Below are 23,876 nucleotides of genomic sequence, written 5' to 3'. Positions count from 1 at the left end.
TATATATGTTGATGCGGCATGATCTAACTTGTTTGACTTAGATGGTCGAAGTCTACAAGCCTTATTAATGTTGTGTTCAATTGTGTGAATATCTTGTGGATAGACTAAGATGTACAACTATTCGGTTCACTATGGACAAGGACCATCCGCAAATATCGTGGACAAGGATCATCCATTCCCCAACTTGTGGATGATGACCATCCACCCATTTCCACTATTTTTTAACATTGAGCCATTTCCATTATTTTTTGTTAATAAAAATATTTAAAGATAGAAAGTAATTGCTTTTAAATTATTTTTGTTCTTTTATATTAATAAACATGATTTTCTATTATTTGATAAATTTATATTCTATAAATTTTATACTCTAATATTTAACATTTATTTGGCATATTTAATAATTACATATTGGTGTTTTATTTTATCCATTCTTATTTTTTATTATTTTTTTAATTTATTTTGGACTTAAAATATAAGAAATTTTCATTAATTATTGAACAAGTAGGTTATCTTAAAAGTTATATGTGAAACATATGAAATCAACCACACCACACTTATAGAATGCCCCTTTAAGTGTGGGTAGTTTTAATCCACACATTTTATCCATGGATTAGTCCTTGCTATGGTGGCGTGGTGTGTACCTCACCAATTAGGTTCATAGTTGTCAAGGCAACTAGGTGAGGCTAGGTGACCATGGGGCGCCCAAGTGCCTGGGCGATGGAATCTATAAAATGTGTGTGCCCAGATGCCTAGAAATCTATAAATTTCTATACTTCCTAAAGGACCTAAACTATTTTATAGGTTATATTTGCTTACTAGCTAAACATTATACCAAGCATAATCAATAGAATCTTTCATATGAGTATAACTTTCATGTGAAAACATAAAATTGAACATTTGAATTAAAAGAAATAAGCAATCAAACAAGTGGGCTGATAAAAAAAAATATGCAATCAAGCAAGTAAAGTGAGAGAACAAGTCTACTAACATAGCAAGTTCCAAGTTGGCAACAGTAAAATAAAAATAAAAAAACTAATAATTTAAAATTTTAGTTTCATAGGAAATAGAACTATAGTACCGTACCTTTTTGATGATTGAGTGTTAGTCTTGAGTATTCTTTTTTTTTACAACTTTGCCTTCAATAAGAAAACAAATTAAAAGAATTAATCAATCAGTAAGAAATCAACATTGCCATTAAGAAATGGAAGAAGCACTACAACAAAAATAAAAATATTCATAAGAATTCAATATCAATCCTTTAAGTATTAAAATACATACCTTGGTTGATGCTTGGTACTTTAAGAAATAATAAGATAAAACTATGAAAGTCATGAAACTATTAAAAAATATAAATCATAATAGCATATAATGAATAATTATAAATTATAAAACTATAAATCATCATTCATCTCCAAGTCTACAAAAAATAAATATGAAATTTAAAACTTTAAATGTATCATAGACAATACAATCATTAAAGAAAATTCTCTATTTTCTAATTAATTGGAGTATTCATTGAATGCACTAACATCATTAGCACCATAATCAACATTTTCATCCTCATCATCATCATGATCATCTTCAACATCTTCTTCATCTTCATTATCTTCCATATCTTTGTCCAACATCGAGTCTTCTTCTTCTTGAGCAACATTTTTGCCTTTATCTTGTCTTCTAGACTCACCTCTCCCATGACTACCTCTACCTCTACTTGGACCCACAGGTCCCCCACTTGCATCTCCACGTCCATGTCTACTTCTCCTTGGCTTATTTAACCCTTCAAGGATTTCAGATGCCTCTAATGTTTCATCGACTTGAGGGAGTCCATGTAAGATCATACCTTTCATGGACCAAGTTATTTGAGGGGTCTTTCCTAGTCAACCACTCATTGGTTTCATCTACATCATCAAAGCAAATAGGTCAAACTGATTTGGATTTGCACACCTTTTTATAAATCTTTCTTGGAGGCGTTGATTATATTGAACAAATAGAAGATCATTGAGCATTTTTTATTCAACTCTATTCATTTTTTTTGTATGAATCTACATTCAAAACAAAATAAGAAAAAATATAAAAATAAGTATCTTAACTTTCATAAATTATTTTATCAAAAAATCAACAATTAGGTCTATTACTTAGAAGTTAGAACTTACATGCTCAAAAGTGCTCTAATTGCGCTCACAAGCAGAAAAAGTGCATGTAAGACCTAATATGCATAATGCAATGCGCCTAAGGTTTGGGGTGCAATGTCCATAGCTATGCCACAAATTAGTTACAAAATAGGAAAAAAAATGAATTAAAACAATATAAATTTAAAATAATAGGAATAAAATATAAATATAAGTTTTAAGAAAAGACATCTTATATTACTTGGTTGTTTCGTTTTACATTGCCTAATTGTCAATTCTTTAGAAAAAACACCACTAGCATGCTTATACTCTTCAAACCGATGAGAGATCTTGTATTGAATTTCAATATCACTAACCATTCTCTCAATGCAATCTAGAAAGCCCATTTTAAACTTTCCAATTGATGCTTCATCCTATGCTTTAGCCTTATAATAAAGGGTTGGATTGAGAAAAAAAAAACAACAAGGTGCAATGGATGTTGCATCATTTAGTCCAATGCCTATAAAAAATGTCTAAAATGGGCTTATACTCCATTTTTTTTCCACTAAAATTTTCTTTTATTTTCTCTCTTGCTCGTTCCATTGCATAATAAAAATAACCCATTGCAGGTTTTTCATCACCATCAACCAATTGTAAAACCTCCATAATCGGTTGAGCAACCAAAAGAGCAACTCTTACATTTTTCCAAAACCCAATAGAAAGCACAGTGCTTGATGCTCTTAGTCCATCTGATTTGTTAGCCCATTTACTCTTGTTCCGCACATCACCAACAAATAAAGCACGCAAGGGCTCCTTAGAAGTATACAAACTTTGTACAGTTAGAAAAGAGGTAGCAAACCTTATAACTGCACATTGTACAAGATCTCTTCCATTTGTTTTTTCCCTCATACGTGCAAGAAGATGATGCCTATAAATAAAAGTAGTCACTTGTCTTGCCTTGGCAATACAACCTTTTGTAGACCTCAATTCTCCAATGTCCTCCAACATAAGGTTTAAACAATGAGTAGCAAAAGGAGTCCAAAATAAATTCTTCCTCTTCAATCTTAAAAGATCACCGACAGCAACATAAACAGAGTGGTTATCAGCAATCACTTGCATTTGACTTCATTTGATGCATCAACATATTTTAGAAAAAAAGTTTCTTCAAGAGAATTCACCAAAAAATTAATCAAAGATCTTTGCCTTTTATCAGTCCATCCATCAGACATGATGGTACAACTATAAATCTTCCAAGAAGCCTCATACTCCTTGTACATTAACTTTGTTTTCTCAACTTCCAATTTCAAGAGTGACTCTCGTAACTCATGGTAACTTGGAGGCTTGTATCCGGACTTGAATTGTGCAATTTCTTCAATCATAACTTTAAAACCTTTCAACTTCACCGTATTGAAAGCAATCCCACCTTGATAAAACCACTTTGGTGGGGGTGGAGTAGGAGGTGGTGGTGGCGAAGTTTGTATTAGTGGCTGGAATGAAGGAGAATGACAAGAAAAAGAAAATAGAGAAAGTTTAGTGGGTATTTTGGCAATTTAATGCCTTTCATTATCTGAATTAATGGCCGAGGGGGTTTTTGTGGCAACGTAAAAGTTTAGAGAGTGTTTGTCACAAAAAATGGTGCAAGGGGGTCATTTTAATTGACCATTTTTTTCTTTTTTAAGGCCATTTTTTAAATGAGTGCTTTGAATGGTACTGATTTTCAAGGGTCAGTTATCTTTACATTAGAGTTATTATTTAATGTCATGTTGGATGCCATCCCACCCCAGAAAATAAGAATCAACTAGAAAAATGAAATCACAAAAAAGAAAAGGTGATCCTTGAAAAGGATTGATTTTAAGAATCGATTTTTTGCCAATTTCCTAAAAATCACCAAAATTGGCAAACCAAACAGAATTTTCAACTCTGATTCCTCTAATGCTGATGTGATTCTAATATGATATCAATGCCAAACATCAATCAAGGCAGAAAACTTTTAAGGGCAAATTTCTTAAATTATTCTTACTGTTTAGCTAATTGACTAATTCTATCATTGTTGTTTAATTATTGTCTTCCACTACCTCTACTGTTTTTAAAAATTGTCATCACCGTTAAATTCTAACGGAGATAATGAAATGGCAATTTTACCCTTCCATGATGAAAGAGCAGGGTGAATGGAGGCTGAACTCAAGATTATCGTCTTCACGCAAGGTGGATCCAACGTTTTAGTGGATGGCAAAGCAAGGTGAACGCAGGTAACTCGGGGTGGACTCGATGCACCGCTCCAGTGACGATGGAGACGACAATGGTGAGGAATTTCTACCTCGCCAATCAAGAATTCCACCCATCTGGGTGTCCTCCCCCGTTGCCACCGGAGTCCAAGCTTCTCCTTGAGAAATTAGAAGATGAACCAGACCCCCTTTACTACTCACCAGATATTGGATGCATGGATCTTCGTATCACGGGAGCTCATTGGAAAACCAACCCGAGATGAAGCACAGTCACGGGCAACGTTGAATCTCCGCCCCCTTCTTCGTGTATTTTTGGATCGACCAAAATCGCCACTGCCGCTGCCTCTGTCCCCTTTTCCTCTGTCTTCATTTGGATCAACCAAAATTGCCACAACGGCGGTGATCTTCTTCTTCCTCCGCCCCCTTTACCTCTATTTTTGGAATGACCAAAATCATCGCCGCCACCACAACTTCCAGCAGTAGTAGTGATATTCTTCTTCCCTCGCCTCCCTTCCCCCTATTCGTTCCATCTTTCCACTTCCCCTACAAGCTGGTAGATTAGTTGAAAGGGTTGGTGGTGGCACTAGCGAATCGGCCTCTCATCACATTGGAACATTGACTCGCATTCGAAGTAATGAATCGACCTCTCTTCACATCAAAACACTGACTCGTGTTCAAAGAAATCAGAGAGATCCGCTCCACAACAAAAGATGTGATTCTCGTCTAGGGTTTATAGCCAAGCAGGGATTGCAGGTGATGTAGCAGTGGTTGAAGAGAGGGATCAAAAGGGGTGCCCTCTTTAGAGCATTTCGAGTGATATGTAGTGCCTTTTCCGCCTCGTTGAAGCCAGTGGTGAAGCAAGACGACCTTGGCGGTCCCAGGTTCCTCCGTTCTTCTTCCATTGAAGAACTTATAGTAATCACTCATCGAAGTTGAAGTTTTGGTATGCGGTAGTGCGCCAAAGGGGCCCTACATTCAAGTGACGAAAGGAAACTTCTTCGTCAGAGCCTTGAACACATGTAGGAGAACCAAAATTACTAATGCATCGCCGGATTGGTCCATGGAGACAATGCCGTTGGCAAGAATCATGGGAGATATGATTCTTTTTCTTTTTCTTTTCTTATTTTTTTCTCCGTTGTTCTGCCATGCCGCTGCAACTCGAACCAGCGGCAGTAGTATGATCAGCCCCCTTGAGAACTAATTGCCACAGAGCTGCTTTCTTACTAAAATCATGCTCATTTTTTCTCCCTAGAGCTGCTTAATTCACAGGCCATATACCACCTCATCTCCTCCCCACCCTCCTCTAATTAAACTCAAGAAATCGTGTTTGTTTCTTTCGTTATCCATGGAGGGTGATTTGGCCTAACCTCGTAGCATAGGGACATGCGTGAGTCACCAGGCTCAACGAACGGTCAGCCAGCACAATCGTAACTCGACGGGAAGAACCCGCCGAGTCCAACATTTACCACTCGGCAGGTTAAACAACTCGTCGGGGACTAGTGCCCGGCCGACCTTGACTCCCACCAAGTGTGGGAGATCCCAAACTCTTCTCAGGGCCCAGCTCCCCTTGAGACCCGAGCTCTCCCTTCCTAAAGAGAGAGAACCCTGATCTTTGGCTAAGTGTCCTGAGGGAGGAACACCTCGGGGCAGCACCGTCGAAACTCCTATTCGAATTCGATTAAGGCCCGCCTACAATGCGGACACCTCGGCACCGTGGTGCAAGGCAAACCTGCCCCATGCGATTCGGATGAGCGATGACTCGGCAGGCTGTAGGGAAATATGCCTGACATCCGTACCTACCGGATTTAGAGGCAGGGCTCGGATCCCTTGCTAGGCGGCGTTTTGCTTGCCAGGTGGCGTTTCGTTTGCCATCTCTAAAAATCATGGCACGCCTGTCAAGTCCGTACCTTGTGATAGCAGCCTGTAGTAGCAACTTGCACCTGCCACACCTACCCTGGCAATAGCGGCTAGGGCAGTGGCGGTTATGCCAGATATGACCGAACTCCGATATAAAAGAACCCCAACCCTCACGAAGCAAAGGTATTGAAGCTAGCACTCTCAGCACTCTTAATTCTTTGTATTTTTTTTGAGTCTTCCTCAGAGTTCTAACTTAGCCATCGGAGTGTTCCCTCCGGGAGAGCTTTCTGGGAACCTTTCACCTTCTTCTTCCTCTTAGGTGCCGTCCATCACAGGTAGGAGCCAACTCTCAGCCAGTTAGGAGTGACTAGATTGCGTAGCATCAGTTATAGTCTATTATACAAAGAGCTTTGTTTATTTATGTGGTGAAGAGACTAGAGGTCGGATTCTGGGTTGTTCTCTGAGGCACAAAGATTAGATTATGTCAAATTTGCAAACCTAATCTCTAAAAAAACGAATTTGATCAAATTCAGACGATAGGCATCAGCACCCCCCTACATTTCAGGCGACCAGCACCGACGTTGGAGTGAAGAAAAGGGCATTACTGTCATTTTATAAAATATATCACGTGGAATGGCATGTGAATAGATTATGACGAAACCCTAATGATAGAAGAATAATTAGTTAGTTGTTAGGATAGGATACGACGATAATTAAACAATAAGGCTGTTTGGTTTGAAGAAAAATGTAAAAAAAAAAAAGAGAAAAAGAAAAATCTATGCAAGATTTGTAAAGTTTCTTTATTTTTTCCTTTTCTTTTCCTACATTTTCCTTCAAATCAAACATAAACTAACTTAGTTGTCAAAAACAATAGTGTAGCATACCACAATACTAGAAATGATAATGTTATCGGGAAATGTTCTCAATACACGACGAGATGTGCGAACGTTGTGGGGGACAATTAAGTCATACTTGTGAACCAGGGTGGCATGCGAAGTTGTAACGTGGCTAAACTTAATTTGTTGTGCAGCATTGGCACACACCAAGTTGAGTGCAGGAAGTCTGGGCTCTGAAATGCTGAACTCTTATCTATTTTTCTGTTTCCTTTTCGCAGGGTAATTTTAAAACCTGCGAACATCTCGTGTCTTTCATTCTTTTACCCACCGTGATTCTCAGAAAATGGCAGTCGCACTTCATGCCAGTGGTTCTTCATCTCTGAACTCTCAGAGCGGAGTGGTTCAGCCGTCTCTCAGGTTCGCACACTTTCTACTTCCTGCAAGAATTTTCAGGCGCTCAAATCTTTCTTCCGCCGAATGGGTTTGAATTATATTCTTTCTTGCTTCCTTTTAAGTTCCTATCCTTTTTTCTTGCAGTTGTACGAGCAAGGTATTTGTAGGACTGAAACCCCAATCTGCAAGTACGCTACCGACGCTCGATCTAGATTTGTTTTCTTTAATCTCTTTTTCTGCCTACATCTAGTTAAATCTTTTCTTTGTTTTTATCAATTATTAATTTATGATTATTGTTTCAGGACCCTTAGGAACTGGAAAACCTAATCTGAATGTTGAATTTCATGAAAGAGTTCATAAGAGTATCCAATCCAGGTAACTCAATTTATTTAATCTACTTTCATGTTATTTGCATTCTTATCATTTTTATGTATATTTCAGTGGAAACCTATATTTTTTTTTGCTACTAAGTGGAAACCTATTTAACTGATCAGAAATGTGTTAATTCTGTAGCCTCTTTTATATCGGGGATTTATATTTGGTGGGTTGTTTCGTCTCATATCTTATATTATGGTGGCTCTGCCGATGCTATACTTACAAAAGCGAAGGTTTCCAGAGTTCTAAACTGTGTAATTGATGGACCCAAAATAAAATAAAAAAAAGCACAATAACAGCATAAGTGGTGACAATTGCCTTATTTTCTGTTTGCCTATTGTTATTGTGCCCACTTTTTCTACTACTGCACACTCTAAAATTAGTGGATGGAAGAATCACACGGTCTGTTTATTTTGTTAAAATTGTTCTAATGGATGGAAGTGGCCATTGCAATCATTACATAAACCATTAGTTTGCATGTTTCTACGTGTATGTGAATCATGAGTATAGGCCATTGCTAAGAAGCAGCTCGAGAAAAATAGTTAAATGTTCACATTCCAAAATGCTGAAGCAAACATACATAGAAAAGAGGCAGTGAGGGGGTTTAAATTTCCTTAAAGGAATCAAAAAGTCTTATGAAACTATACAATATCGTTGATGATTGAATCCAAATTAAGTGAAAATAACTTGCCTAAGTCTGGTGAACAGAGTTTGCTCTATTGGCTCAGACCTCTGTATCCTTGAGTTCTAAGGAGACAGGAACCTAAGTCTGGTGGATGTATTAGGACCATGCAATTAGAGAATGATTAACATTTAACAACTGTAATTTGATGATCTGGGCCTCCTAGCAGTAGAAGATTATTCTCAGTCATCCTTGATTTGATGGCTCATACAGTTGTTTGACAGACTTCCAAAAAGCGGAAATGACTTTCCTTTTGCTCTTTCATAATGTAGTACGTGGCCCTGTCTACTGATACAGTAGGCTTTGTTTTGAAACCCATGTTATTCACTGGCTTTTCCAAACTAAAAGCAATTATTTGGTTATATATCTTGAAGGGTTATAGAATTTGCAGAACTTCCAATCTTTTTCTTTATCATTTAGGAGATCTGGAGAAGCATCATAGGGACAGTGGCTCAGTCTTCGGGAAACTATCTTTGAAGAATATGTCAATTCTCACACTATTCATGCTTTCCTTGGAGAGGTTTCTCAGATGAGCATTGCATTCTCTTGGTTTGCTTGATTGATTGGATAACTCAAATGCTGAGATTGTTGCAAAAAGGAAGACCTCTAATATGAAAACGTATAGGTTTAGGGGATTCTTCTCCTAATCGAACTCTCTCCTCTTTGGCTCATATTCCTTTTCATTTCCATCACTTATTTTATTTCCTTTTTCTATTTGTAAATCCTTTTATGTTGCCCATGGGGGGAAATCACATCCAAATATTGTTATCTGCTCAACATAGTTCTTTGGTGTTTTCCTCTCTTTGTTTCTATTTCTTTGTGCTTTCTCTTTCAAATAAAAGTTTTCTTCCCACTTAAGCAAAGAAAAATTTTCAAGTATTACATGCATGGGAAGGGGCTTTTGCTTGATATAATGGTAAAATCTCAAGTTAGCAGGCACAAAAAAGGGGAAAAAAAAAGGCAAGGTTAGGTCTTTATCCAGTCTACCTCTCCCATGACCCAAGATTGCTAGGACCAACTAGGGTAATGACCTTTTATCGTGCATTATCCTAAATGCATCAAATTGTGCTGTCAAATCTATGTCATGGTTTAAAGACTCTAGGTCATGATTCATGAAAAATAAGGCTTCAGGTAATTTATATCTGTTTCAATGATTTCTAACGTGACTTGCATATGTAGGTTTGCTGATGTAATACATTGTTTGATTGAGTTGCCATATAATGTTATGCATATTTTAGTTGACTAAACACGTTTAAAGTAGTGTCTTCTGGTTATTTTATGGCCCAAAGACTTGGTGGTATCATAAATATTAGATAATCAGCAAACTTGTTGCAGTTTCAGGTTACTTAACTTGATTTTAGAATTGTAATTGTGCACCCCTTTTCCCATATATGCCCATGCTGTCTTGCACCACAACTTAAAATTTATTACTAAACACTCCTTAATTGACAATGTTTCGATTAATTTGTTTTCCAATTTTATGTGTTTTATTATTGTGTTTAAGTTCAATATGTTCAAATTTATGAGGAAGTGTCAATTGATCTGCCAACAACAAATTGGGGAAAAGAGAAAGCATGTCGACATGAATTTGCTCTTTCATTCATTCAAGGCAAGAATAAAAAAATTCTAGATTTATGATGAGAAAATGTGATCTCAAAGAATGAAGCATGTATGATTTTAATTCTAAAGCAGCTTTTATTTATCTGTGCCATGCCGGTGTCTTCCCCTCATGGATGACTTCTTTTTTATTGTTGTGCCTTTTCTTTTCCTTTTTATTTTTATATTTTCTCTCTTGGGGGGTAGGGAAGGAGGAAATGGGCTTTGTGGCCTCATAAATACTTCTCCTGTAAGTATGCCATTTCTATGTCTTATTAAAGTTTAAGCTCTAAAGTTATATGTTCCTGAATCTTAAAACTTAGTAAAAGTGTATTTACATTCTAATAATAACCCTTTCCGAAAAAGAATGCCTATTGATATTGTTGCAATTTGTACTCTACTTCGTTGTGAGTCTCAAACATATACATGCAAGTTTTTGTGGTGTGGTAAGTTGGAGAGAGCAGAACTTTTTTTTAACTATTGGGCATGAATTCGTCTTTGTTGGGTTTTCTATGAAAAAGAAAACTGTATTTATGTATAGGCTGATAAAAAAAAACAACAGTATCTATGTATATATAACATGTGTATGCATGTATATAACTTTCCCCTCAATTGTCCTAAGGAGAAGTGCTCCTCGTATATGCCATTGTCACCACTGCGTTATTATCTTTCTTAGCTGCTTCTTGGATCAATATTCCATGCCTTCTGATGATTAGTTGGATGTTAATTCTACATGCATTATTTGTCTTTGTTTGTAGGAGTTGTAACAAGAAACCAACAAGAGCACGTTTTGGAATGATGCCCATAGGTACACCAAGAGTCCCCTATCGAACTCCTGGTGAAGGAACTTGGCAGTGGGTTGATTTATGGAATGCTCTTGTAAGTCACAACCACCCTAATATTTGAAATAAGAGGCTATCTAAGGCACCCATGGGTTATGGGATATGTAGTTCAAAGGATCTCTCCTAGAAGATATTCTGTCTGAGAGACTGATGTAGTTTAATGGTACAAACCATCAAATCCATTGGCCTTTTCTCTGGATCTCCCTATTCCTGATTGATAAACATACTTATAGATTGGATGACAATGATCATGTAATTAAGCTAAATTTAGCATTGAATACCCTAGGTGAGGTCCACTGAATGGTGGATCTTTACCATATGCATGTGCATCACATGCATCATTATTCATTACTATGCAAATTTCATATGCCCCCCTTGAATTATATGGGCTGCATATTTTATTCCATAGGCTGTGTTTGTTGCAATGCAAATTCTCGTTTAATTAGTACAAATGCATGGGAGTGCAAATGAAAAAATGTAAATTCTCTTTTAATTTGGTAAAGGGTTTTACTTTGTCCTGCTTCATGTATTAATTTACTTCATTTATACTGCAATCAAACAAAATAAGCTAAAATTTGAAACGAAAATAGGTCAGAATTTACACCCAAATCATTTGCACTGCCATAGTTTTGCATTAGTGCAAATTTATTTGCTTTACCAAACACAACATTATGTTTGTAAAATCTGACAAGAATTCTTTGAGTTGCAGTATCGTGAACGCGTTATTTTTATTGGGCAACATATAGATGAAGAGTTCAGCAATCAAATACTAGCAACTATGCTCTACCTTGACAGTATTGATTCTTCAAAGAAGCTTTATCTATATATTAATGGTCCTGGTGGAGATGTAAGTTCGTTTTAGATTGAGTCTTTTGTCATCACCTTTCTTTCCTGTCTTGTTACTTTTTCTAATTAAATTTCCATGATTTGCAGCTTACCCCGAGCATGGCTATATATGATACCATGCAGAGCTTGAAAAGTCCTGTTGGCACCCAATGTGTGGGCTATGCTTATAATCTAGCAGGCTTCCTTTTAGCAGCTGGAGAAAAGGTCTGAATGCTCATTGCAAACATCATAATATTCTACTAGACAAGAATTCAGGTGAATTAATGCATGGTACCCGGCATGTACCCTCTTACATTGCATGATGGTTCACTGATGCACCAACTGCGTTATAGTACATTCTTATAGTGAACAAAAATGGGTACCTTGTGTTTTTTCAATTCAAATACCTTGAGCCTTGGTATTTAAACACCATAGCTGAGATTTTATTTTTGCCAACTGATTAAGGGTAACCGTGTTGCAATGCCTCTCTCAAGAATTGCACTCCAATCTCCAGCAGGTTCTGCTCGTGGTCAGGTATGACTGCAGACTGTTAGTTATTATAGAGCCTCTTATAGTTTCAAAAGTATCTATAAAATCAGTGAGACTGATTACAAATGGTAAGTTGAAATTTTCTTGTAGGCCGATGATATTCGTAATGAAGCAAATGAGCTTCTTAGAATCAGAGATTACCTTTTTGAAGAGTTCGCTAAAAAGACAGGTCAGCCTGTTGATAAGGTATTTTATTCACCTTACTAAAACTTATCTTGGATGGATGGACTTGATAAATTAGTAATTGCAAAATCTGAAGTGGTCACTGTGATATTTGCATTAACACTATGCCATTTTTTCAAAGTCAAATTGCACAATGATCTATTTGGCATGAAGTTAAGCAGAAATGCAGGCCAATCATTCTGATATTTACTCATTTTCTGACTAGAAATAAAATAGTGAACTTTTTCATTGACAACAAAAAAAGTTTTTGTATAAAAGGAAAAAAAAAAGATAGAAATGACAATCCCTTCAAGTAACAATACATCGTTATTTTTAAAGAAAAGATGTATATGAGAGCATGTAAAAGAATGTATAAAATATCCTTGCTACATCCTAGCTAAACCATCAGCTTCCAAATTAGCTTTGATGAATTAAGCAAATTTTTATCTTGGAAGGAGTTGAATGTGTCTTTGATGCCATTAAGGTAATGTACCAACCCTTCATGAGCCTAAAGCAGTTCTTTTGGCCCATCTTATAGCATTGCCCAAATCACTGAGCACAATAAAAGTGGGAGGCTGCATTCTTTTGCGATTGTCAAACTAGTAAGAAGGGCAATGACTTTGGCTGGTGAGAACAAAATTTAGCTTTCTCTCCAACATGTGTGACAGAAAGGTCCCCTGGTAGGGGAGAGTGAGGGGACGCTGATTGAAAGATTTCCACTAGGTTCCTCTGAATGGCGTTGAAAGATGCCCTTAAACTTTCTGCTTGCCATGGTTCAAGAGTTGACAAGGAAAAGAACACAACCACCCTTAATACTTGAAAGAAGGTTATTTCTCCTTCAAATTGGGTAGTGCTAATCCCCCAATATAATGCCCCCTTGTCACTCCTCTTGCAAAGCTGTTAGCAATCAAGTTAGCAGATCTTGAGACTATCTGGATGAGGATGTTCCTTAATCTTAACTAATAACTAATTCTTGGAGGTTCACCTGTAGAGATAGAAAGACCAGGATCGTGAAGTAGAAATTATTGACTTAGCTTAGACAGAGCTCCCCTATCCACAAGTCCAGAATGTACTTGGATGATAGTTCTTGACCACACTACAGGTTTAGAATATAGTGATCTTTCTACATTTTGTGTAAAGATGAGTTGCAGCAAAAGAGAAGAAGAAAAGAAAGTGTGGAGAAGTGGACAAGATAGAAGAGAAAGAGAGAGTTGAAGAGAACAGATCATGGGGCTCAATTGAGATCCCATCTTCTATTATACTAAAAGGTATAAAGGGAAAAATTACATTCCTGTCCCTCATAAGGCGACAGAAGCTGTAACATGATACCATCATCATCATCATCATCCATGCCTTATCCCAACCTTATGGGGTTGGCTGCATGAATCCTGTTTCGTCAATCCGTTCTATTTAAATCCAAATCCACTGTTAAATTATTAGTGCTTAAATCATTTCTTACTACTTTTACGTATGTCCTTTTTGGTCTACCCCTAGCTCTTCTAGTCCCTTTCACTTGTAACAAATCACTTCTTACTGGAATATGTCATTCACAATGTGAAGCTGAACAGTCCCCCTTCTTTGACAGACCCAACTCCTTATTAGGGATCTGTGTATCTAATGAGTTGTCATCACCAAACAAAACTTCAACATGATTATCTCATATTCGGCCTGTCAATGATACACATTGTAAGTACTAACTACTAAGTAGGTCTGTCAATGGTACCCGAAAATCTGACTGAGGCTGGATCTGATTCTCTGATTTGGATGATGTATTTATGTAATTGGATCAGAATCAGATTTGACTCCATCCGATCCGATTAAAATCTGAATCCAATTACGTTATAATATTTATTGATTTTAATATATAAATTTTATATAATTATATTTAAAATCATAAATAATATGCTTTCATATATTATGCTATATATAATAAATTCAATATGTTATATTTACATTAATTTATTATATATCAAAGTTGAAAAGCAAATAACTTTTATTTTTTTTATTTTACAAAATTAAAGCGAAATCAGATTATATCCAAATCTAATCCGAGTCCATTATGATTCGAATTTGAATCCAAGGTCTTCATATCCAATTGGATTTTGGACCAGATTCGGATGCAAGCTTTTAATAATCGGACCGGATTCGGATTTTCCTGAATCCGATCCGAATCCGATCTGATTACAGCCCTAATTGTGAGCATGCCAGCATTGATATCAAATTATTGATTTAAAGCACAGAAAAGAAATAAGAAAATAATGATGCCATGTATATGAGTGTAAACCAGTGTTTTTTATCTACCCAGAAAGCTGGTTGGGTGGTGTAAGTAGTTAATAGAGAAGTTTTTTCTGCAAATTTCTGTGATTTTTCTGCATTTTCTGTAATTTTTCTATGCATTTTCTGTATTTTTTTCTGCACTTTTTTTTTTTGTAATTGCTGTGGTTTTCTGCATTTTCTGCATTTTTTTTTTGTATTTTCATGCATTTTCTATAAAATTTCTGCACTTTGGCAATTCTCCATTTTCATGCACTTTTTGTAATTTTCTGCATTCTCTGTAATTTTTTCTGCAAAATCTCAGCAATTTTCTTTATTTTTTTTTGTAATTTTCTGCATTTCTTAGTTTTGGGTATACGGGTTGACCTGAGGCTCAGGGTGGGATGTGACCTACTAAGTGGGTCAATATGGGTGGGTTGGCAGTTGGCACTCAACCCACTTCCAACCCAACCCACCCATTTGCCACCCGTATGGGTAGGGAAATTTGGTTGTTGGTAATTTATATGGACTCGTACAAGAAATAGAATCTGATGATTGACTCGGCATGACAAAAAACGTGGACATACTCTATTTATTTTTGTATTTTAAACATGAATCCTTATTCCAAGTGGACTACATGGATCCTGTTTCTGTTTGGCCATTCCATTCTGTTTAGTGTCATCTATTGTTAAATTAGAATAATCTACAGAAGCTTATATTTGTCACTTGGCAACATTCTAGGGAATAATGGCATTGATTATATGCTAAATAAACAAGGAGAAAAAGGGGGAAATGTTCAATAAAAGCATTCCTCAAGAATCCATGGGATGTCAGAATCTGTCGCATGAAACACTGGTTAAATTTGAATAGCCAACTTGCTTTAATATTGTTCAACAACAGAACTTCAAGTTCAAACCACAGTTGCACTTGGTACAATTATCTATTTATCTGTTCAACAGGGACACATTTTCTTTGATGATTTTGGCTGTATTTAGCAATGTAAACTGATGTCAATGTCTGTCTACGTTCATTTATAGATCCACAAGGACCTGAGCCGAATGAAGCGTTTCAATGCTCAAGAGGCTCTCGAATATGGGCTTATTGATCGCATAATCAGGCCACCTCGTATCAAGGCTGATGCACCGCGCAAGGAAGCAGGAACAGGTCTTGGTTAGCAGATTTTCTGATCGCAATACAAAACTGATCATAGATGCTGTAAAATCGAACAAATACTTATCTGCATATTTGAAGTTTTGGGCATGGAAATGCAAAGGTTGTTAATGTTTTTGTCATTTTTTTGTTATTTCCTAGAGCAGGTTGAGTCATTTAATCAGATTCATGTCTAGTAATTGCATACCATTCATAATTGGAGTTGGCACTCCCAACTATTTGAAGGTCCTCTCTCCAAACTCGTTTTGCAGCTTGTGTGAACAAGCGCCGCTAGGTTATAGAATCTACGTCCATGGTGTGCTGTCTATGACAACAGGGGGTGTTTGGAATGGTGGCATAGCCATTGTCATTGCAATACAATTGTGTGAGAAATGTGTTATCACATCAATTAGAAAAATGCATCTCTGGGAAACATCAAATTTGACATTTTAGAAAGGGAGAGAAATTTGTATTAACCCACACAGCCTATATAAGGTTTGTAAAGGTTCCCCTGTTTTTTCCTTCAAACCAAACACAGCCTAAATAAATGTGCAGAATCAGTCTCGAACTAGATCCTATAGTGTTATTACAGATCCAAAACTGACTCAATCATTAACTGGGACTATCTGGGTTGACCCGATTATTATTGACAGTCTATTTTTATCTTGTTATTTGACGATAAATCTTTAAATTTGGTAAATTAACACATCTAAAGATAATAATATTTTATATATGGTTTGGGTCTTAATAGGTTAGAACTTAGAAACAAGCGAAGCCGATCCTAATCCAATGATGTAGAACCATACCCTATATAATTGGGTCGGTTATGTCAAACATGCTGAATCGTCTACTTGCGGACCACTCAATTGTTGGTGGTCTAAAGCCCAGCCCATTCACTTTTGGTTTCTCTTTTATGGTCGGTAGGGATGGCAATTTCACGGGAAAATTAGGGTGACTGGCCTGTTCTGACCCAAATGGGATCTTTTTATCAAACCCTATAGGGTTTGAGTTTTGAATTTAGGGTGTTTGTTACCCGAACCCAATTATATTTAACGTGAGTATCCTGATACCCGATTATAAACCTACATAGTCAGGTTCGGGTACCAAATGCCCGGTACCCGAACAGATCAACAAGTCATTGAATATAATGTGGGTATCCGCTCCATTGAACTGGTCATGCTTTTCAAATACTTACAATGCTTGGATGTTCTTGAAACCTGATTAATTAAGAATTAAGATACTACTATTTCTAATTAAAAAAGAATTAATAATCTGGTAAGTGCTAGTTTTGTCATGACCCATTCTATATCTTTTCAATTGCAAACTCCATACTAATCAGTGCATGAAACAACAATAACTAGACAAGAAATGGCATGTCATTTCCTCAGTGATTGGAGATCGAATAATCTGTGCTTCTGGTGTTATTTAATGCATGGTTTATATTTACAGCTTTCCTACATTTTTTTCCCTGTTCTTCAAATAGGTTCAGAATCAAATACAAATGGGTGTTGTCGAAAAAAGAACCAACAATGTTCATTGTGGATAAAACAGAGGAAGATGGGATGGGAGATGTTGATGATGAAGCATCTGAATCAGAATCAGAAGAAGAGGATGCGGTGTTGACTGGACCTTCTAAGAACTCCATATACAACAGGGATGGTCTCCTAGAGAAGCTAGGTGATACAAGTTGGCCTGACAATGTGGAATGGATCCGCAACTTCTATATTGGTATTGATCAAGAACAAGAGATTGATGTGAATGATGACCTGGCTCCTGAGCTTGCTTTCTACACTCAAGCACTGGAAGGAACTTGGCTGGCTTTTGAAAGGTCGCACTCAATGGGACTCCTTTTTCTCAGGCCTTCTGATTATTATGTAGAGATTGTGGAGACAGATTCTCACATGGAGAAGGTGAAGATCAGGCTTAAGATTGAGGAGGCTGGAGAGAGAAGGAAAGCTAGAGAGTCCAAGAGTAAATATAGCTAAAGAAGTGCAGGCCCAGAAGCTCAGAGAGAGAGAGAGAGAGAGAGGAGGAGTGAGGAGGAGATTGAATCTGTGAAGAAGTGGAGGAAGTAGAGACAAGGCATATTTTCCTGTCAGAGGTAAAGATGGTGACATGGGTCTGACCTTTGAAGACGGGAAAAAGTTTTGGAAAGGTCAGATAAGAGCAATAAGAACACTTCACTTGTGAGTTGTACGTACTCAACTCACAGGTTTGGCAAACACAAGAGGTCAACTTGAGATATATAACTAGCTTTAATGTAGGTAAGCCTATCTTGGCTCACACATGGGTATTCCCTACCTCTACCAACTTCCATGGATTAAATTAATTTCGAAAATGAACGATAGGTATTTATTCAATCGCCCCCACCAAAGAGAATATGTAAGGAAATCCATTGAAGGATTGCATCCAATCCAATAAATACTTTGGACGACCATTAAGTCTGATTACTACAATTCGATATGTCCTATTGGTCCATCCAATTCGTTCAAATTAATTTTGATTCGGATGGATCCAATCCAAACCCTATTGGTCCATTGACACCCCTAATTGGGTCACTTAGATAGCGATATTAACCACCAAACAAACCAATTGGGTCTTTTAAATAAACATATTTGTTCAGTTGGAAAAGGAAGGAAGACTGCTATAACCACCAATCCCAATAATAAATATAATTGTAATGATAATGGGGTCTCCGTCGACAAGATTGCCATCAAGAAAAGCCAGTCCAACTAGATAAGAGCTAACTAATCACGTTCTAACTATTTGTTAATTAATTGTTATTCTCTTGGACAACCAAGCAACGACTAAGTAGACAAGCCTTGGACAAGTCTGATTAACTATTTGTTGTATTCAGCGATGGGGGACTTGAGAGACGTGGGCTGCCTTAATGGGTTCATCTTATATGGACCTTTGGAATAGAAGTAGAATAAGGAGACGTGGGCTTTGGGTCTGCCCTGAGGTTGCAGCATAAGCTTCATCGGGCAATGATTATTTGGTGATGACAGTTGAGATAATCTTGACATGCCTTGAATAAACTTTCTCAATACATTAATGATTAAATAATTTAGAGAGTAGAAAGATTATCTATATCTATACTATTATTAAAAGTGTGAAGATTAAAAATATCCCAATATTTGAATTTAGTCTCTCATTAATTGTAAGGACAGAAGTGTAATTTGAACAATTATTTTTCTCTTCATTCAAATTCCCTTCATTAAGTCTTATATTTAGGCTATGTTTGGTTTGAAGGAAAAAGCTAGGGAAAGGTAGGGAAATCTATACAAGGTTTGTAAAGGTTTCCCTACCTTTCCCTACTTTTTCCTTCAAACCAAACACAGCCTTAAGGTATTAACCCCTATTATATTCATTAATCCTATTCCTAAGTGCAGTATCCCTATTTTTGAATTTGGTCCAAACACAGTCTTAAGGTATTAACCCCTATTATATTCATTAATCCTATTCTTAATTGCAGTATCCATATTTTTGAATTTGGTCCCTTTTTAATTGTGAGGGCACACAATGTAATTTGAATTGCTATATTTCTCTTTATTCAATTTCCTCACATTAAGTCTTATATTTAGGGTATTAACTCTCATTCCCTCATTGAATTCTATATTTAAGTTTTTTTTTCCACCCATAAATTTTATCTTATGTCTATATTCAATGATGTTTAATGATAAAAAACACATGCTTTTTAACATTGACCCATAGTGAAACCGTTCTTCCATCCTAGTGGCAAATAAGCAATTCAACCATCTGGGTCAAATGGACCAACTTGTGATGTCATAATTAAATATTTTTTTCAAATAGAAATAAATACAAAAAATATAGAAAACTAGACACATCTCTAATGTTTTATATTAGTTATAGAGAAAAAAAAAAGTGTGATAAATAATAATTATTCTTATTGATGTTGGAATGAAATATAAATTTAAAACCAATCCAAAAATAAAAATATTTTTTGTGGTGGCAGATCAACAATTCAACCTTTCAACCCTTGATATCATAATTAAATAAAAAATTTAAAAAATACAAACCACAAAAAATTATGTAATAATATAGAAATTTTGTAAAAAAAACATTTATGTAATAATACAGAAATCATGTGAAAATAGTTATTTTTATTGATGTGGGATATAAAATATAAAATTTAATACTAACCCAAAAATGAAACTGTTTTTCTCGTGACAAGTCAACAATTTAACCTTTTAGATAATATGTGTCAACCCTTGATCTCATAGTTAAATAATAAAAATAAAAAATATGAAAAAGTGTATAAAACATATGAAAATAAAATACAAAATCTAAGACTAATCCAAAAGTGAAATTGTTTTCCTGTTTGGTGGTGGATTAACAATTTAACCTTTCATGTCAAATGTATCAACTTATAATATCATAATTAAATAATAAAAATTCAAAAAGATGAAAACACACAAAAATATATGACAAATAAAAATAAATTTTCATAGACATAAAAATATTATAAAAAATATTAAAAATATATTATATACTATCATTATCATCATAAAAAATTTTCACATGAAAATCACTTAAACACTTTATCAATGACGATGGATAGGTATGATACTGGAAAAACAAACTTTAATCCATCAAGTTTTTTTACTAATTAGTAATTACTTACGATTGGTTACAAGTTTTTTTTAATACCTTTCCGATATCATATTCGGACCTATAAAACACTTTCTGACTTTGGTACAACACGTCATAAGCTTCCTCATCAAAACTCAAAAGTCAAAACAGAGCTTCAATTTAGAGGGGGCGTGGAACTTCTCCATCTCGCTCTCCGGTCGCACCTCTTAGTCTTAGACAAGCAAGGTTCCAGCCTCTCTCTCTCTCTCTCTCTAACATGTTGGATTCTACAGTGGAGTGGATCACTCTGGCTGCTTCCAACTCTCTCATCGTCTTCTGTGTCTGCAACTTGATTGTAGTCCTCCTCCTCGTAAGCGGTTCAAAGCCCATTTCACATTCCGATCAAAAAGCTCGAATTGGAGCCTCAACGCTACGTCTCACCAATAAGAGAAATGTGAAAGTAAGAGATGAAGAAACATTGCTGCTTTCCAAAGATATTGAGGCATCACTTCATGCCACCAACGACTCCAAGAACGAGGACCCAGGTGTGGTGGGCGACAAAGATGATGAAGAAGAAGATGAGCTGCGGAGGAGAGTAGAGGAATTCATATACAAGGTGAGCAGGGGATGGAAAGCAGAGATGTTGGGGACCTCCCCCTATCTTCAAGACTTCACTCTTCATAGAGAGATTTGCAAGGGAAGGAGGTGTTGATCAGCGGACGAAGAAGCTTCTGTTCAATGCTGCTGCTGCTGGTAGTCGTTGTGTAAGAAATATATATGAATATGATGGTTGTTCAATTCTTCCTTCTTAATACATTGATTGACTCAGCAATGAAACTTTGATCAATTAGACTTCAGTGTGTTTAGACGGTTTGGGGCGTTTTGTTTTAAGCAAAGAGATGAGGCGCCATGATTCATGTTCATGGTGTGATTCTTTGCTTTGTAGCTTGTAGTTTGTGGCTTAAATTCTCTCTGAATTCCCCCGTTGTAATATTTGCTTAATTGAGATATCAGAATTAAGAAATGAACCTGCACATGGTTGCCACGTAGGACAATGGAACCTCAACCAGTCAACCTCATCATACTCATCCTATTAGTTTTTACCCAAAAAATAGAAGTCATATTGTTATATCCTGGAAGCTTCTCTTTTGAAGTTTCAATGGATAATTAGTTCAAATCGTCTGACGTTCTCCTCTCCTAATACTGGGCCGAGGTCGACCACGATACACCATAACAACTCTGTACACGTGGAATGACGTGGCATCAATATATGTTTTGATTAATCCAGTAAACTCCAATAATAGATTAATACACTCAACATCGTTCTTTTAAAAACCGGATCGGATTGGATCGGAAGGTCGGACTGGTTGCCCAAGAACTAGTCAGGTAACCGATGCTGGTTGATCTTAAAATCACTTTTTGGCCAAAACCGTTGATTTCGCTAGGGTGGTTTAACCGTTGACCCGTTGACCCAGATAATAGTTTTGGTCATTTTTTATTTTATTTATTAATATTCATTTTTGTTTTTTAAGCCAGAATGGGTCATCCGTTCGAACTGATCGAATCATTCAACCTTAATGTGTCCCGTCCAATTTTTAAAACCTTGATCAACATATCAAAGAGTAGGAGTGTCAATAAACCAATTTTGGAGTGGACCTTTTCCAAATCAAAATTAATTTAGATGAATTAGACGGACATTGAACTGAATCGGTCCAAAATGGTCTAAAATATTCATTGGATCGGAATGAACCTGGTCCATTTATAATGGACTCGACCAAATCCTGTCCAATTGTCTGTGGCAGTTTGTAATGAATTCACTTTTCCCACCAATAAGTCACTTCATTTAATTCAATGTGGGGCCATCACAACAAATCAAAGGCTTTGATTTATTGGTCTCAGCGCAGGGCTATGACACTGGCAATGACACTGTGATAACAAATGTGAGTTGGTTTGGACTTCGGAGGGCGTTCACATTGCTGCTAAGGGGAGTGAATTGCCAAGCACTGTTTGGAGAAAAATCAGGAGAGCATAAACAGATTATTTTTTAGTCCTATTACTGAATTGCACAGCTATATGTTGAAAGGCTTGTTTGGGAGAATTGAGCTGAAGATTCAGTTGAGCTAACTGTTCAGCTGCTTTAAAGTGCTCTGGATAAATTATTTTAAAGAGCCCGAAATGGGCAATCCCAAAAAGTGACTGATGAACAGCAAATTTGGGCTTTTTGGATTTTTCACCAAACATAGCTTGTATTGTTTTGTAATAGGACACTGAAGCTTCTTTCATTGGTTTCTTCAAAGCAGAACCACTAGATCCGTTCATGGGTCGGGACGGGATTTCATTCTTCATTAACAGATTTTTTGAAGGCCCGAGTCCAAGCCTGGCCCTCATAAAAAGCCCGGGCTCAAGCCCAAAGTCTAAAATTCATGCCACTGCTATTGCTGAAGCGGCTGAGCAGAGAGAGAGAGAGAGAGGAAGAAATTATAAAGAAAAAATAAAAAAATGTATATATATTAAATTATTAATATATATTATATAAATCAGTCAGGCCAGGCTTTTATAACAAATCCCGAGCCCGGCCCGAAACACAATTGGGCTTGGTGTTTTGGGTCCGAGGTCAGGCCTGCGGGTCTTACTACTTGTCCAAGTCCAACTAGGGTGCAGGCCAGGCTGGGCCAGGACGTTGGACTACCCGGCCCATGAATAGGTCTAAGCACCACTAAAGGTCTGTTTGCTTCCAAGAAGCTATTGGAGAAGGCGTGTGATGGTAGATTTGTAGATGATAAAAATGTAACTCTCTAGTTATGTTTGGTTTGAAGGAAAATGTAGGAAAAGGAAAGAAAAGGATGCAATATTTGTAAAAGTTTCCTTGCCTTTCCCTACTTTTTCCTTCAAACCAAACATAACCGCAAACAAAACTAGGAATGATCATTGCTGTTAATTTTTTACAAGTCATTTTTGGAATGGAGATTCATTTTTCTATTGAATTCCGTTATCTAAGGAAATCATTAATTAATTTTTCCTTCATAAACGTGCAACCAAACAAACAGAGCCCAGCTTTACATGTGCAATTCAATACATTCATCCCCCAAAGTCCAAACAGAATCATGACTCTCGTCACCTATACGTCTAGGCACGTTGTAAAGCAGGACATCATCTCATATGGGTAGGAGAACTTAAATTATTTTTAATTAATTTATTAATTTGTGAACAGATGTGGTTAAAGTTTGAAGTATCGATATGTGTCGCATTGTATCATGTGTATTATATAAATGTCCAGTGTTTAGGAAACGATAAATGAAAATAGATTGTTTCTTAAAACAATAAATAAATCAATAAACATGTTTTTAATTGTATATGTGTTTCGTTTTCAAAAACTGAAACAAAAATTATGTTCTTGAATTTAGCTTCAAAAACATATTTTCATTTGATTA

The 23,876-nt window shown here is 36.4% G+C and overlaps 1 protein-coding gene and 1 pseudogene across 2 annotated transcripts; both read left to right on the top strand.

The window, feature by feature from the left end:
• Positions 1–7,092: 7,092 nt before the first annotated feature.
• Positions 7,093–16,097, top strand: CLP2 (CLP protease proteolytic subunit 2). Of its 2 annotated transcripts, XM_088962068.1 has the most exons (10): positions 7,093–7,189; positions 7,305–7,443; positions 7,564–7,607; positions 7,722–7,794; positions 10,831–10,951; positions 11,624–11,761; positions 11,848–11,964; positions 12,205–12,273; positions 12,379–12,474; positions 15,741–16,097. In XM_088962068.1, the coding sequence occupies exons 2-10, from the start codon at positions 7,370–7,372 to the stop codon at positions 15,876–15,878; spliced, it is 870 nt and encodes a 289-aa protein (XP_088818194.1). In that variant the 5' UTR covers positions 7,093–7,189; positions 7,305–7,369; the 3' UTR covers positions 15,879–16,097. The 2 variants fall into 2 exon arrangements, with proteins under 2 accessions (XP_088818194.1, XP_088818193.1); XM_088962067.1 differs by lacking the exon at positions 7,093–7,189 and having other exon boundaries at positions 7,290–7,443.
• Positions 16,098–17,381: 1,284 nt separating this feature from the next.
• On the top strand, positions 17,382–18,042 carry LOC148880223 (putative rRNA-processing protein EBP2 homolog pseudogene; annotated as a pseudogene).
• The last annotated feature ends 5,834 nt before the right edge of the window (positions 18,043–23,876 follow it).

The sequence above is a fragment of the Nelumbo lutea genome, chromosome 1 (genome assembly GCF_056320005.1).
Source record: "Nelumbo lutea isolate HS-2025 chromosome 1, American lotus-T2T, whole genome shotgun sequence".
Taxonomy (NCBI): domain Eukaryota; kingdom Viridiplantae; phylum Streptophyta; class Magnoliopsida; order Proteales; family Nelumbonaceae; genus Nelumbo; species Nelumbo lutea.
This window is presented reverse-complemented; position numbering and strand designations above follow the sequence as displayed.